The 15,483-nt window shown below is 41.9% G+C and overlaps 1 protein-coding gene across 3 annotated transcripts in view; it reads right to left on the bottom strand.

Moving 5' to 3' along the window:
* Positions 1 to 15,483, bottom strand: part of OGFOD1 (2-oxoglutarate and iron dependent oxygenase domain containing 1) — a 30,215-nt gene that overhangs the window by 2,822 nt on the left and 11,910 nt on the right. For all 3 annotated transcript variants that reach the window (XM_025268693.2, XM_006053663.3, XM_006053664.3), the window contains 6 exons: positions 3,837 to 3,953; positions 3,188 to 3,279; positions 2,855 to 2,983; positions 2,490 to 2,603; positions 1,003 to 1,082; positions 97 to 401 (listed from right to left, as the gene is read on the bottom strand). In XM_025268693.2, the coding sequence (XP_025124478.1) occupies positions 97 to 401; positions 1,003 to 1,082; positions 2,490 to 2,603; positions 2,855 to 2,983; positions 3,188 to 3,279; positions 3,837 to 3,953 (837 nt within the window). The remainder of the gene's footprint in view (positions 1 to 96; positions 402 to 1,002; positions 1,083 to 2,489; positions 2,604 to 2,854; positions 2,984 to 3,187; positions 3,280 to 3,836; positions 3,954 to 15,483) is intronic.

Here is a 15,483-nt window from a genome sequence, read left to right on the forward strand (position 1 = left end):
AGAAGCAGGGCCTAGCACAGAGTACATGCTTAAGAAATACTTGTTGAATAGTGAATACCTAATGGTAAAAAAGGACAGAACATAACAGCAGCTCACCTTTCTTTGCTTCGTCTTCCTCTGGGTCCGTCGGTCCATCGCTCTGTAGACTGCTGTCCCTGGTGGCCGCCCGACTGTTCTCTGGCTCAGAAGAGCTGTGACTAGTCCCTTCTTCAGTGTTCTCAGCAGCAGAGACTGCACCTCGCTCCTTTTTGTCCTCAGGCTCATCTTCTGAAGGTGCCAGGAAGTGAAGCTTCAGGCCTGTGAAGTTGGAGAGCAGCAGGAACATCGCCTCAGAGCGGAACAGCGCCATGCAGTCCCTTAGGATGTCAGGAAGCTGGCTCTCCTCAGCCTTCTCGTAAAACCTGTAGGGCAGCAACGCAAGGTGCTCATCGAGGTGTTCATCACGTTACATGGATGGAACATCACTCACGGGATGAGAGCTGATCATTAGCTTGGTACCTCTCTTCCTGAACCTTGGCATAGCTTACTGAATCCTAATTTGTTACATAGTGAGATCCTAGACTTCCCTGTGGTCCATTGTCTAAGAATCCACCTTGCAGTGCAGGGGACACTGGTTTGATCCCTGGTCTGGGAAGATCCCACATGCTGTGGAGCAACTACTGAAGCCCGTGTGCTCTAGAGCACGTGCTCTGCAACAAGAGAAACCACCACAATGAGACACCATCATGCCACAACTATAAAGTAGCCCCCGCTCGCCACCACTAGAGAAAACCCGAGTGCAGCAACAAAGGCCCAGCAAAGCCAATGAATAAATGTTTAAAAATCGGAGGTGTAAAAGACATATAACATTTTAAAAAACAGATTCTGTTAGGGTCTCCTACTGGATGTGCCTGAGAACAAAACATTAGGGCAAATGTCCTATAATTAGAGGTGAGCCTCACAGACAGACCAGATAGATGCTAAATATTTGCAGAAGTAAATGTCCTCAATGATGAGTTCTACCTTTTGTTAGGGGGGCCTCGGCTGCTCCATTCCACATGTCCTCTCTCCAAAGCCTCACACACCTCTGCAAATTTCTCAGGCTGGAGAATGAGAAAATGAAGCAGCATTTAGCAGAACTTTCTACATCCCACACTGGCTGCTGCAGCTACAGCAGTTCTGCAGAATCATTCTGGCCCATTCCCAACAGGGCCAGGTGACCTTCTTCATCCCTTTCACATCAGATCCCGCAGTCCTGACAGGGTGAAGCCAGAGCAAAGGCTGGATAAATTGTCAGCATGCTTTAGCCAAGAGACCTGAGTGTCAATTTGGGCCATTACCTTATGTACCTGTATGTCTTATGTCAAACTGCTAGACCTCTAGGAATTCTGCATTTATAAAACAAGGATCCTAATGCAGATTCTTTAATTCATGTGAGGAGAAAAACTGCATTAATATAGTTATAACTAATTAAATTTATACACTATACATTATAACTGATACACTGTTATAATGAAAATGTCTATGTAATAATACAGATTCTTTAGGCCTCTGCTCATTCCCTTCATTTAATCAGCATTCTAAATTTAAAAAGTTCAGTATAGTACAAGAAACTAATTAATCTAAACATTCTCCATAAGAGGCTTTCATAAGTACTTGTTTAAATGCAGTTTCCCAAGGAGTGCTCTACAAACAGTAATCCTATCAGTTGTGAAATAGGAAAGAGGATCCTAAGGCATGGTTTAGGTAAGTTGAATTAAATAGGATTAAAAAAGTTCATTTACTGTAATACTTCTCAAATTCCTTAATATGCTATTATCTGCTATATAATTCCAAGAGGCAGGATGCAGTGTGTCTGAACCTTTTCTTAATGGAGGGAAAATCTTGGGACTGTGATTCCATGGGACCCAGGGTCACCTGGGAAGCACCACACCTGTCTGCATGATCTCACTCAGCCCTCAGGACAGCTCTTCAGGACAGGCAAGGCAGCTATTATCCCAGTTTAACTGGTGATGAAATACAAGCTGAGACCTTTAGTGATTTGCTGAGGTCAGTAAAACCAGAGCCAGGACGTGAATATAGTCTTCTGACTTCTAACCTAGGTCTCTTTCCACTGTAAGCTGCCACCTCATCATTCTCAAACATGTATTACTAATTTGTTAATTAGTAATCTTTCTATTATTTAAAAGTAATAGCACCAGTCATCAAAATGAACAGGGTGGGAACTACATACCACTCCCCCACAGTATACAAGTGTGTGAGTGAGACAGTGTGTGTGTGATTAAGAGCGTAGAGAACTGGGGAATAAACACCCAGGAGACTCAGCTTACTAACATGCAACTAGTACCAATGTTAGCTAGTATCATTTCATCATTCGAAAAGGATGATATAAAATTCTAACCAGGAACAGAATGAAAACTAAAAGCTCTCTAAGTGATGCATGTTCACCCACCCAAGAAGCAAGGCTATGTGCCAAACATGGTATTATCAGACAGGATTTGCTGGCCTACCTGAAGGAATTCTTTTAGGAGAATTTCAGAGCTTTCCTCAAATTCTTCTTGAATTTGAGCTTGGTATTCCATGTCAAGATAAGTAGGGTTGATCCAATCATACAAAATTTCATGCTGGAAAGGAGCAGCAGATGTGAAGGTAAGTTAATAATTCCCTCTGCTTTTGTTCTGCCACCATGTCATACCAGTAAAATAAGACTCCATACTCCCAATTCAGGGGGCCTGGATTCAATTCCTTGTCAGGGTACTAGATCCCACACGCTGCAATGAAGACCCAGTGCAGCCAAATAAATAAAAAAGAGAAAAGCAAATGATATGCCACAGCTTCTAAGAAGAGAATCCCAGCAACAAGAATTTATCCTTACATCTTGCGGGATGTGAGGGCTCCGAGCTATGAGAGGCTCAAAGTAGGTGGGAGGCCTGGTCAGTGAAGGACCATGAAACCAGCCGCTGATGGACAAACGTGACTTTTCTTCAGACAAGACCTCAGACACCTGAGAGGACAAGACCAGCAGCACATCAACATAAAGATAAGGGGGCAAGATTACTAGCCACAGCTCACTAATTTCAGGACCCTTCACACTAGGTGTGGAAACCACCTGGCCGGGTAGTCCACCCGGAAGCTGCCACGTTTAGAAACTGGGAGACTGAAAAGCATGCTCTTTGGCACTTATGTATTTGTGGCTTACAGTCTTTACCTGGTGAAAGGATACTGGAGACACTTCAAAGAAAACCAGTGTGTTCCACGAAGGGATAAGGGACTTGACAATCTGCTTCGGCTGAAAGTGTTCTGCGCCGGGAGAGAACACATCCATAAACGAGCTTCATCATCATTAACCACTTCCGGGCTGCATTGTTTCCACCTTGACAATTCGCAAATTTCTAAGGGTAGCTAGATGTCCCCTTCAGATCCCCAAATGCCACCCCCTTCCATCTGTTTCTCTTAACACAGTTCTGCTAGGTGACATCTGTTCTTACTCCACCATGCATTACTGATGAAAACTGGAAAAAGTTCTGAACGATTTCTGGAGTCAAGTTCTGGTGTCAGTCATTAAAAACAAACAAAAAAGGACCTCCCGGCAGATGGACTGGTCCTGGTGATTCATAACCAAGGGCGGCTGTACATGTGCTCTACACTCCCATGGCCAGCATTCAGAACCAGGGTCTGACTGTTGCTCATCTTAAATTAACCCCAGTTTATCTCTGGAGAACTGATTATTTCAAGCACAACCCAGAGAGGTGGCTGTCAGGGTAACGGATGGCTTCCATCTCCTCTGACGAGAACAGACATTGCGTCTAAGAACTCAGAAGTGTCTGCTGGTGTTGAAGTGCACGCCTCTGTCTTACCATCAACGCTGAACAGGTCCAGGGTGCCCCCCAAGCTCGCATCCCAGGGAGGAACCAGGTAAAGAATGAAGGCGATCCGGCGCCCTTCCAGCTCGTCATCGTGACAGAGCAGGGCATCTGTAACAGATGAGTGCACACCATGATGTCCCCGCATGGGCAATGAACAGCTGCCTGCCTCTGTGCTTATTATCAGTCCATCTGCTAGTCCTCCATAATGGCAGCTCCTCCAGCTTTACAACAACACTAATTCTCCTTTTATAATTACAGAAATAAAACTGTCAATGTAGAAAACTCTAAAAACACAGAAGAACACACAGATTCAGGGATGGTCACTTCCAGTACTTTTCCAACATATATGTATTTGCCTTTTAAAAATAGTATCCTACAGTGGTTCTTTTGTCGACTTTTTTTTTAATTACATGGCAAATGTCTTTTCCATATCACTATAAACACCTGTCATCTCTTCCAAGACAAACCATGCAACATCACATTAATCCAAGTCTACACGCCAACCACTAATGCTGAAGAAGCTGAATGATTCTATGAAGACCTATAAGATCTTCTAGAACACATACATCCACACACAAAAGATGTCCTTTTCATCATAAGGGATCGGAATGCAAAAGTGGGAAGTGAAGAGATATGTGGAGCAACAGGAAAGTTTGGCCCTGGAGTACAAAGTGAGGCAGGGCAAAAGCTAACAGTTTTGCCAAGAGAATACATGGTCATAGCAAAAACCCTCTTCCAACAACACAAGAGACAACTCTACAAATGGACATCACCAGATGGTCAATACTGAAATCAGACTGATTATAATTCTTTGCATAGAAGATAGATAAGTTCTATACAGTCAAGAAAAACAAGACCAGGAGCTGACTGTGGCTCAGATCATCAGCTCCTTACTGAAAAATTCAGGCTCAAATTGAAGAAAGTAGGGAAAATCACTAGGCTACTCAGATATGACCAAAATCAAATCCCTTATGATTATACAACTCTCACATCCATATATAACTACTGGAAAAACCATAGTCTTGACTAGACGGACCTTTGTTGACAAAGTAATGTCTCTACTTTTTAACATGCTGTCTAGGTTGGTCGTAATTTTTCTTACAAGGAGTAAGCGTCTTTTAATTTCATGGCTGCAGTCACCATCTGCAGTGATTTTGGAGCCCCCAAAAATAAAGTCTGCCACTGTTTCCCCATCTATTTTCCATGAAGTGATGGGACTGGTTGCCATGATCTTAGTTTTCTGAATGTTGAGTTTTAAGCCAGCTTTTTCACTCTCCTCTTTCACTTTCGTCAAGAGGCTCTTTAGTTCTTCTTCACTTTTTACCATAAGGGTGGTGCCATCTGCATATCTGAGGTTATTGATATTTCTCCTGGAAATCTTGATTCCAGCTTGTGCTTCATCCGGCCCAGCGTTTCTCATGATGTACTCTGCGTATAAGTTAAATAAGCAGGGTGACAATATACAGCCTTGATGTACTCCTTTTCTTATCTGGAACCAGTCTGTTGTCCCATGTCCAGTTCTAACTGTTGCTTCCTGACCTGCATACAGATTTCTCAAGAAGCAGGTCAGGTGGTCTGGTATTCTGACCTCTTTCAGAATTTTTCAGTTTCTTGTGATGCACACAGTCAAAGGCTTTGGCATAGTCAATAAAGCAGAAATAGACGTTTTTCTGGAACTCTCTTGCTTTTTCAATGATCCAGTGGATGTTGGCAATTTGACCTCTGGTTCCTCTGGACTGCAAGGAGATCCAACCAGTCCATCCTGAAGGAAATCAGTCCTCAATGTTCATTGGAAGGAATGATATGGAAGCTGAAACTACAATACTTTGGCCACCTGATTCGAAGAGCTGACTCATTTGAAAACACCCTGATGCTGGGAAAGATTGAAGGCAGGAGGAGAAGGGGATGACAGAAGATGAGATGGTTGGATAGCATCACCGACTCAATGGACATGAGTCTGAGTAAACTCTGGGAGTTGGTGTGGACAAGGAGGCCTGGTGTGCTGCAGTCCATGGGGTCGCAAAGAGTCGGACACGTCTGAGTAACTGAACTGAACTGATGATTATACAGTGGAAGTAACAAATTAGATTCAAGGGATTAGATCTGGTAGAGTGCTTGAAGAACTAAGGACAGAAGTTCTTAACACTGTGTAGGAGGTGGTGACCAAAACCATCCCCCCAAAAAGGAAAGGCAAGATGGCAAAGTGGCTGTCTGAGGAGGCCTTACTAAGAAAAGAAAAGAAGTAAAAGACAAAGGAGAAAGGGAAAGATATACCAAATTGAATGCAAAGATCTAGAGAATAGCAAGGAGAGGTAAGAAAGACTTCTTAAGTGAACAATACTAAGAAATAGAGGAAAGCAATAAAATGGGAAAGACTATAGAGATTTCTTCAAGAAAACTGGAGATACCAAGGGAACATTTCATGTGAAGATGGACACAATAAAGGACAGAAATGGTATGGACCTAAGAGAAGCAGAAGATGTGGCAAGAATACACAGAAGAACTGTATAAAAATGGTCTTAATGACCCAGATAACTGTGATGGTGCCGTTACTCACCTAGAGCCAGTCACTCTAGAGTATGAAGTAATGTGGGCCTCGGGAAGTATAACTACAAACAAAGCTAGTAGAGGTGATGGAATTTCAGCTGAGCTATTTCAAATCTTAAAAGATGATGCTGTTAAAGCATTGTGCTCAACATGCCAGTAAGTTTGGAAGGCTTAGCAGTGGCCACAAGACTAGAAAAGGTCAGTTTTCATTCCAATCCCAAAGAAAGGCAATGCCAAAGAATGTTCAGATAATCATATAACTGCACTCATTAAACATGCCAGCAAGATTATGCTCAAAATCCCAAATGGCTAACAAACACATGAAAAGATGCTCAACATCGCTCATTCGAGAAATGCAAATCAAAACTACAATGAGATATCACCTCACACCTGTCAGAATGGCCATCATCAAAAAGTCTACAAACAATAAATGCTGGAGAGGGTGTGGAGAAAAGGGAACCCTCTTGCACTGCTGGTGGGAATATACAGCCACAGTGGAAGACGGAATAGATTCCTTAAAAAACTAGGAATAAAACCACCATATGACCAAGCAATCCCACTCCTAGGCATATACCCTGAGGAAACCAAAACTGAAAGAGATCCATGTACCCTAAGGTTCACTGCAGCACTATTAACAGTAGTTAGAACAGGGAAGCAACCTAGATGTGCATAAACAGATGAATGGATAAAGAAGTCGTGGTACATATATACAGTGGAATATTACTCAGCCATAAAAAGGAACACATTTGAGTCAGTTCTAATGAGGTGGATGAACCTAGAGCCTATTATACAGACTGAAGTATATCAGAAAGAGAAAGGTAAATATCACGTACTAACAAATATACATGGAATCTACAAAGATGATACTGATGAATTTATTTGCAAGGCAGCAATGAAGAAATAGAGAACAGACTTATGGACACGGGAAGAGGGAAGGAGAGAGGGTGAGATGTATGGCGAAAGTAACATGGAAACTTGTACTGTATGTAAAATAGATAGCCAATGGGAATTTGCTGTATGTCTCAGGGAACTTAAACAGGCTCTGTATCAACCTAGAGGGGTGGGATTGGGAGGACAATGGGAAGAAGGTTCAAGAGGGAGGGGACATATGTATACCTATGGCTGATTCATGTTGATGTTTGACAGAAAACAGGAGATCCAACCAGTCAATCCTAAAGGAAATCAACCCTGAATATATACTGGAAGGACTGATACTGAAGCTCCCGTACTTTTGCTACCTGATGAGAAGATCCAACTCACTGGAAAAGATGCTGATGCTGGGAAAGATCAAGGGCAAAAGGAGAGGGAGGCAGAGGATGAGATGGTTGGATGACATCACCGACTCAACAAAATTTTGTAAAGCAATTATCCGTCAATTAAAAAACAAATAAATTTAAAAAATATATGTTCAAATCCTTCAGGCTAGGCTTCAGCAGTACACGAACCAAAAACTTTCAGATGTACAAGCTGGATTTAGAAAAGGCAGAGGAACGAGAGATCAAACTGCCAACACCTACATAGAAAAAGCAAGGGAATTCCAAAAAAACATATACTTCTGCTTCATTGACTATGATAAAGCCTTTTACTCCGTGATCACAAGAAACTGTGGAAAATTCTGAAAGAGATGGGAATATCAGACCACCTGCCCTGTCTCCTGAAAAACCTGTATGCATGACAACAAGCAACAGTTAGATCCGGACATGGAATAACGGACTGCTTCCCAATAGGGAAAGAAGTACATCTAGGCTGTATATTGTCACCCTGCTTATTTAACTTATACGCAGAGTATATCATGTGAAATGCCGGGCTGGATGAAGCACAAGCTGGAATCAAGATTGCTAGGAGAAATATCAATAACCTCAGACATGCAGATGACACCACCCTTATGGAAGAAAGCGAAGAGGAACTAAAGAGCCTCTTGATGAAGGTAAAAAAGAGTGAAAAAGCTGGCTTAAAACTCAACATTTGAAAAACTAAGATCATGGCATCCAGTCCCTTCATGGCAAATAGACGGGGAAACAATGGAAACAAGCGACAGGTTTTATGTTCTTGGGCTTCAAAATCACTGCGGTCGGTGACTGCAGCCACAAAATTAAAAGCCGCTTGTTCCTTGGAAGAAAAGCTATGATAAACTAAGCATATTAAAAAGCAGAGACATTACTTTACCACAAAGGTCTGTCCAGTCAAAGCTATGGTTTTTCCTGTAGTCATGTATGGATGTGCGAGTTGGACCATAAAGAAGGCTGAGCGCCGAAGAATTGATGCTTTTGAAATGTGGTGCTGAAGACGACTCGAGAGTCCCTTGGACTACAAGGAGATCCAACCAGTCAATCCTAAAGGAACTCAACCCTGAATATTCACTGGCATGACTGATGCTGAAGCTTCTGTACTTTGGCTACCTGATGAGAAGAGCCGACTCACTGGAAAAGACGCTGATGCTGGGAAAGGTTGAGGGCAAAAGGAGAGGAAGGCGGCAGAGGATGAGATGGTGGGATGGCATCACCGACTTAACAGACATGAGTTTGAACAAACTCTGGGAGACAGTGAAGGACAGGGAAGCCTGGCATGCTGTAGTCCTTGGGGTCGCAAAGAGCTGGACACTGTTCAGTCAACTTAGCAACTGAACAACAACAATAATATAGATGTTTTACAATGTTGTATTCATTTCTGCTGTACAGCAAAGTGAATCAGCTATATATATACATATACCTCCCCTTTTTTGAATTTCCTTCCCATTTAAGTCACCACAGAGCACTGAGTAGGGTTCTCTGAGTTATACAGTACCATTTCTTGAGCTAAACTTCTAAAAGCCATTAGGTACAACTGAACAAGGCAGGAATCCATGCAAGGTGGGTGAAGGGAGTGGGTGCTATTGGTGAAGTGAGATCCTTCCACACGGAAGGACTATTTTAATACAGAAGCATATTGAAATTAATGGAAAACAGATTTCTCAAAGTTGAAGAACAGATTTATAAATTTGGAAAAAGAAATACAGAATGAACCCTATAGTGTGGAAATGAAACTGGAGGAATCAATGTGAATTTAATTTCATTCTTTCATATATATATATATATATACACACATACATATACACACAATATATATATATAAATTATATATATGAAAGAACCCACATTCTTTGGAAGAACAGCCAGCTCCAGATCAAGAGCACAGGAAAGTAAGATAAGCTTGGAAAATCTTGTTTTGCTAGAAAGATACAATAAGGATGATGTATGAAACTGAGCAAACCCACGTACTGGCCCTCTCGGCAACCCACCTCTTGGTGTCCCCTGCTTATTGCTGATTGAGAAAAAGGGCTCTGGAAATAAACTGTGACCTCCTACGCTCCCCCACATGAAGTGAACAGCAGGCCCCAGCAGGACTGAGAAATACAGAACACAGAAACAAAGACAGGGCAGGCAGACAGGAGGGCAGCTGTAACTTAATACATCAGTCACAAGGAACTCCCAGCTCTGCTTCAAAGGTAAAGATAAGTCTGACACACATTCCTAAGCTGTTTGTATACAGACAACCCCCCTACCCCCAACCAGATGAGAAAAGCTGACCATGAGCACGTAGCCCCCAGATCGGCTGCAACCTGAAGACAGACAATGCCAACCTGTTACTTCACCGTGCGCCAATCAGAGAACCGTGCACAAGCTGACACACCCTGTGACCCTCTCGCCCACCTTGCCTTTAAAACCCTCCACTAAACTCCATCGGGGAGCTTGGATGTTTTGTGGACAAGCCACCTGTGCCCTTGTCTGGTGCCCTGGAATAAACGCTGTACTTTTCCTCACCACGACCCGGAGCCAGCAGACTGGCTTTGCTGTGTACCGCGAGCAGCCTACGTTTCATTGAGTAACATAAGGACATATTAAAAGGACACAAAGGTCAGCTTAAAGGGGTTCCCCTTGATCAAATCAAGGACAATATGGGCATCAACATAATGATGGGAACCATTACATAAATAGTAACTCTTAAATCCACACTGACATAAATAAATGGGTAGGGACTTCCCCGGTGGCCCAGTGGTTAAGAATCCATCTTGCAATGCATGGGATGTTGGTTCAACCCTTGGTCAGGGAATGAGGATCCCACATTCCCTGAGGGCTCCACACACTGAAACGCCTGAGCCCAAGCACTGCAACAAAAGATTCCACGTGCCACAACTAAGACCAGATGCAGCCAAATAAATATATATATATTTTTAATGAGTAAATAACTGGGGAGATGGCAATGTTTTCTTTACAAAAGGATAACAACTAATAATAGAAAAGAAATTATTTTATTAGAAAAACCACCATCTGGCAACCTGCATAGTAATAATGTAATAAAAAGAAATATCGGGCTTCCAGTTCAAGATGGTGGAGTAGAAGGACATGCGCTCATCCCCTCCTGCGAGAGCACCAAAATTGCAACTAGCTGTTGAACAACCATTGACAGGAGGAAGCTGGACCCACCAAAAAACAATACCCCACGTCCAAAGAAGAAGCCACAGTGATATGGTAGCAGGGGGCGCAGTCACAATAAAATCAAATCCCATACCCAGCGGATGGGTGACCCACAAACTGAAGAACAATACTACTAAAGAAGTTCTCTCACTGTTGTGAAGCTTTGGAACCCCACATCGGGCTTCTTAGCCTGGAGATCTGACAAAGGGACTGGGAATCCCCAGGGCATCTGACCTTTAAGGCCAGTGGGATTTAATTATAGTATTTCCACAGGACTCGACTCCAGTCTTAAACAAAACCGTGTACACACCAGGACCCAGAGAAAAGGAGCAGGGACCCCACAGGAGACTAAACCAAAACTACCTGCTGGTGATGAAGGGTCTCCTATGGAGGTGTGGGTTGCCAGGGGCTCACCACAGGGATGAAGGCACTGGCAGTAGCAGTCTGGGAAGGCCCCCCTTGGCATAAGCCCTCTTGGAGGTCACCATTAACCCTACCACAGAGCCTGTAGACCCCAGGGCAGTGTTGCCTCAGGCCAAACAACAGAGAGGAAGCGAAACCCCACCCATCAGCAGATAATTGGATTACAGCTTTACTGAGCAAGGCCCTGCCCACCAGAGCAAGACCCAGTTTTTCCCAGTCCCTCCCATCAAGAGGCTTATACAAGCCTCTTAGCCTCCTCCATCAGAGGGCAGACAGAAGAAGCAAGAAGAACCACAATCCCACAGCTAGAATCCCAGGGACGGGGGAGCCTAGTGGGCTTCCGTCTATGGGGTCACACAGAGTCGGACATGACTGAAGCGACTTAGCAGAACAAAAACCACATTACATCCAGGAGGAAAAAGTAGAAAGTTATGTCCCAGATGAAGGAAGTGAAGTCGCTCAGTTGTGTCCGACTCTTTGCAACCCCATGGACTGTAGCCTATCAGGCTCCTCCGACCATGGGATTTTCCAGGCAAGAGTGCTGGAGTGGATTGCCATTTCCTTCTCCAGGGGATCTTCCTGACCCAGGAATCGAACCCGGGTCTCCCGCATTGCAGGCAGACACCTTACTGTCTGAGCCACCAGGGAATCCCAGAGGAAGGGAGAAGATAAAACCCTACAAAAACAACTAAATGAAGTGGAGATAGTCAACCTGACAGAAAAAGAATTCAGAATAATGATAGTGAAGATGTTCCAGGATCTCAGGAAAACAATGGAGAAGATGCAAGAAATGTCTGCCAAAGACCTAGAAGAAATAAAGAACAAACAAACAGAGATGAGTAACACACTAGAAGGAATCAATAGCAGAATAACCGAGGCAAAAGAACGGATAAATTACCTGGAGGACAGAATGGTGGAAATCACTGCCACAGAGCAAAATATAGAAAAAAGGATGAAAAGAAATGAAGACAGCCTAAGAGACCTCTGGGACAACACTAAATGCACCAACATTCGAATTATAGAGGCCCCAAAAGGAGAAGAGAGAGAGAAAGGACCTGAAAAAATATTTGAAGAGGTAATAGCTGAAACCTTCCCTAACGTCGGAAAGGAAACAGTCAACCAAGTCCGGGAAGCACAGAGTCCCAGGCAGAATAAACTCAAGGAGGAACACACCGAGACACAGTGATCAAACTGACAAAACTTAAAGACAGAGACAAAATATTAAAAGCAACAAAGGAAAAACAACAAATAACATACAAGGGAACTTCCATCAGGCTATCAGCTGATTTCTCAACAGAAATGCTACAAACCAGAAGAGAATGGCAGGATATATTTAAAGTGATGAAAGGGAAGAACCTATAACCAAGAATACTCTGCCCAGCAAGACTCTCAATTAGATTTGATGGAGAAATCAACAGCTTTACAGACAAGCAAAAGTTAAGAGAATTCAGCACCACCAAACCAGCTTTACGACAAATGCTAAAGGAACTTCTCTAGGCAAGAAACACAAAAGAAGGAAAAGACCTACAGAAAATAAACACAAAACAATTAAGAAATGGTAACAGGATCAATGCGTGTATGCATTTCCACTTACCACATCACTCTGCTTGACTCCCCAAACCCTATGTAATTACTTTATACTGTTAGGTTAATCATGTTCCCACTATGGCCTGCAACTGTAATTATCTTTCATTTTTTTATCTGGCTATTGATTGTGAAAACTGAAAAGCATCTTTTACTATTGTGATTATGCAACTATTACTTAATACCATTGTATCATGATCGATCAACAGAAAAATAATAGAACTCAGTACCACTATGATTTAATAGAAAAACCTATAATCACTTTTTAAAATCCAGATGTATGTCAGAATGATCTTGGAATTTTTTGAAAAATACAAATGACCAGGTATTGCTTTTTTCCTCCAGAGCTCCAGGTATATTTCTAACGAGCAGCCACGTTTAAAAACAACTGGACTATATGATGATCTTTCACTTTTATCTAGTTTTGTTTCACTTTTTCTATTTCATATTCAGTGCTGCCATTTCATTTAGGTTATGTTTTCCAGTTTCTCCATCTCTTTTTTTTCATGTTCTTTCTCAAGTCTTTATCAAGCATAGTGGAAAAGCTTTTGTATACATATATACAAATATGTATAATATATATATTTAAAAAAACTTATGAATTTTTTCCTAACTAAAAAATGTATGACATTTTGATTCCACTTTTTTGACTTAGTATGAACAGAATGCTATATTCCTAATTTAAAAAATAGATATGCAACAAACAACAAAGGTTTACTATATCTAGCACAGGGAAGCAAAGCGCAAGTCGCTCAGTCATGCCCAACTCTTTGCGACCCCATGGACTATATAGTCCATGGAATTCTCCAAGCCAAAATACTGGCGTGAGTAGCCTTTCCCTTCTCCAGGGGATCTTCCCAACCCAGGGACTGAACCAGGTCTCCCGCACTGCAGGCTGATTCTTTACTAGTGGGGCCACAAGGGAAGCCCATAGCACAGGGAACTACAGTAAATAAATATCTTGTAATAAGCTATAATGGAAAATAATTTCAAAAATTACGTATGTATAACTGAATCACCTTGCTGTGCACCTGAAACACTGTCAGATATACTTCAATAAAATATATTATGAAAAAAATCAGTGGATGCTAAAACAAGTGAATCAAATTTTAATGAGAAATGGGATATTTACATAAAGTGTCTCCCTACAAAATATTTACTACCTTAAAGACAAGAACAAGTTTACAGTGGAAAAACCTGATGTCAGCCACCACCGTAACTAAGTAATCACTTCATTAAGCACTGGTAATATGACATACTATCTACTGCATGATAAGATGTAGTAATAAGCACACAGGAGAAATCAGCAGACAAACCCAAACTGAGGGAAGTTTTACGATATAACTCATTTGCAAATTGTCAGAAGCATCAAGATCATAAAAGTCAAGGAAAGACTGAGGAACTGTTGTAGACTTAAGGAGACTAAGAAGACATGAGAACTAAATGCTATGCACAACCCTGGACAGGACCCTTTTGCTAATAAAGGACCAAACCACAGAACCTGAATGGAGCCTGAATGGAGATTAGATGGGAGTAACATACCAAACCTAATTCCTGGTTCTGATCATTTATTACTATCATGTAGGAGAAGGTCCTTGTTGCAGGAGTTACTGAAGTATTCAGGGGGTCACAGAGCATCCTAAAGGCAACCTATTCTTAAGTAAAATAGAAAAAATTCATTTGTATTATTCTCACCACTTATCTGTTTGAAACTACTTCAAACTACACCCCGACCCCCAGAATAAGGGGCATATGAGAAACTTCCCTGGTGGTCCAGCGGCTAGGACTCCATACTCCCAATGCAGGGAGACCAGGTTTGATCCCTGGTCAGAGAACTAGATCCACATGCCACTACCAAGACCTAGCACAACCAGATAAATAATTGTTTTTAAAAAAGGGATGTGACATGACTATATGTCCAAGTTATCCTCAAAATGTTGTTACCAATTTGTACTTCCCCAGGACAATGTATGAGAGTAAACCCAAATCAAAATTTTATTCAGTAAAAACAAAACAACCCAAAACGCTTATCCTTCCAGCTGAAAATCAAACATGCTTTCAAAAGGACATGTACATGGTCAGAAAGGGAACTGGAAGGATGAATCCCAAACTGGTGACACTGGACATGTCTGAAGAGAAAGGAGGACAAGGAGAAAGTGAGGGGGACTATCGTGGATTACAGGCTATATTGTTTGACTTTTTCTCCTTAAGAATATATTCAGAGAGGGATAAACTGGGTGACTGGGACTGACATATACACACTATATATACAGAACAGATAACTAATAAAAGACCTACTATAAAGAACCAGGAACTCTACTCAATGCTCTGTAATGGCCTATAAGGGAACAGAATCTAAAAAACAGAGTGGATATATGTATGTGTATAAGTCATACACTTTGCTGTACAGCTGAAAGTAACACAACATTGTAAATAACATATATACTCCAACAGAAATTTAAAAAAAAAAGAATATGTTCATTTATTACCTTCAAAAGAAAAAAAAGGCATTGAAGGGGACACTTGTTTCCTAGGAAGTGTAAGAGTGAGTTTACAGTATCACCTTTGAATTTCCTGATGCCATATGCGAAGCTTACGTGTATATGCATTATTAGCATTTTTCTGAAAAT

The sequence above is a fragment of the Bubalus bubalis genome, chromosome 18 (genome assembly GCF_019923935.1).
Source record: "Bubalus bubalis isolate 160015118507 breed Murrah chromosome 18, NDDB_SH_1, whole genome shotgun sequence".
In the NCBI taxonomy this organism is placed as follows: Eukaryota; Metazoa; Chordata; class Mammalia; order Artiodactyla; family Bovidae; genus Bubalus; species Bubalus bubalis.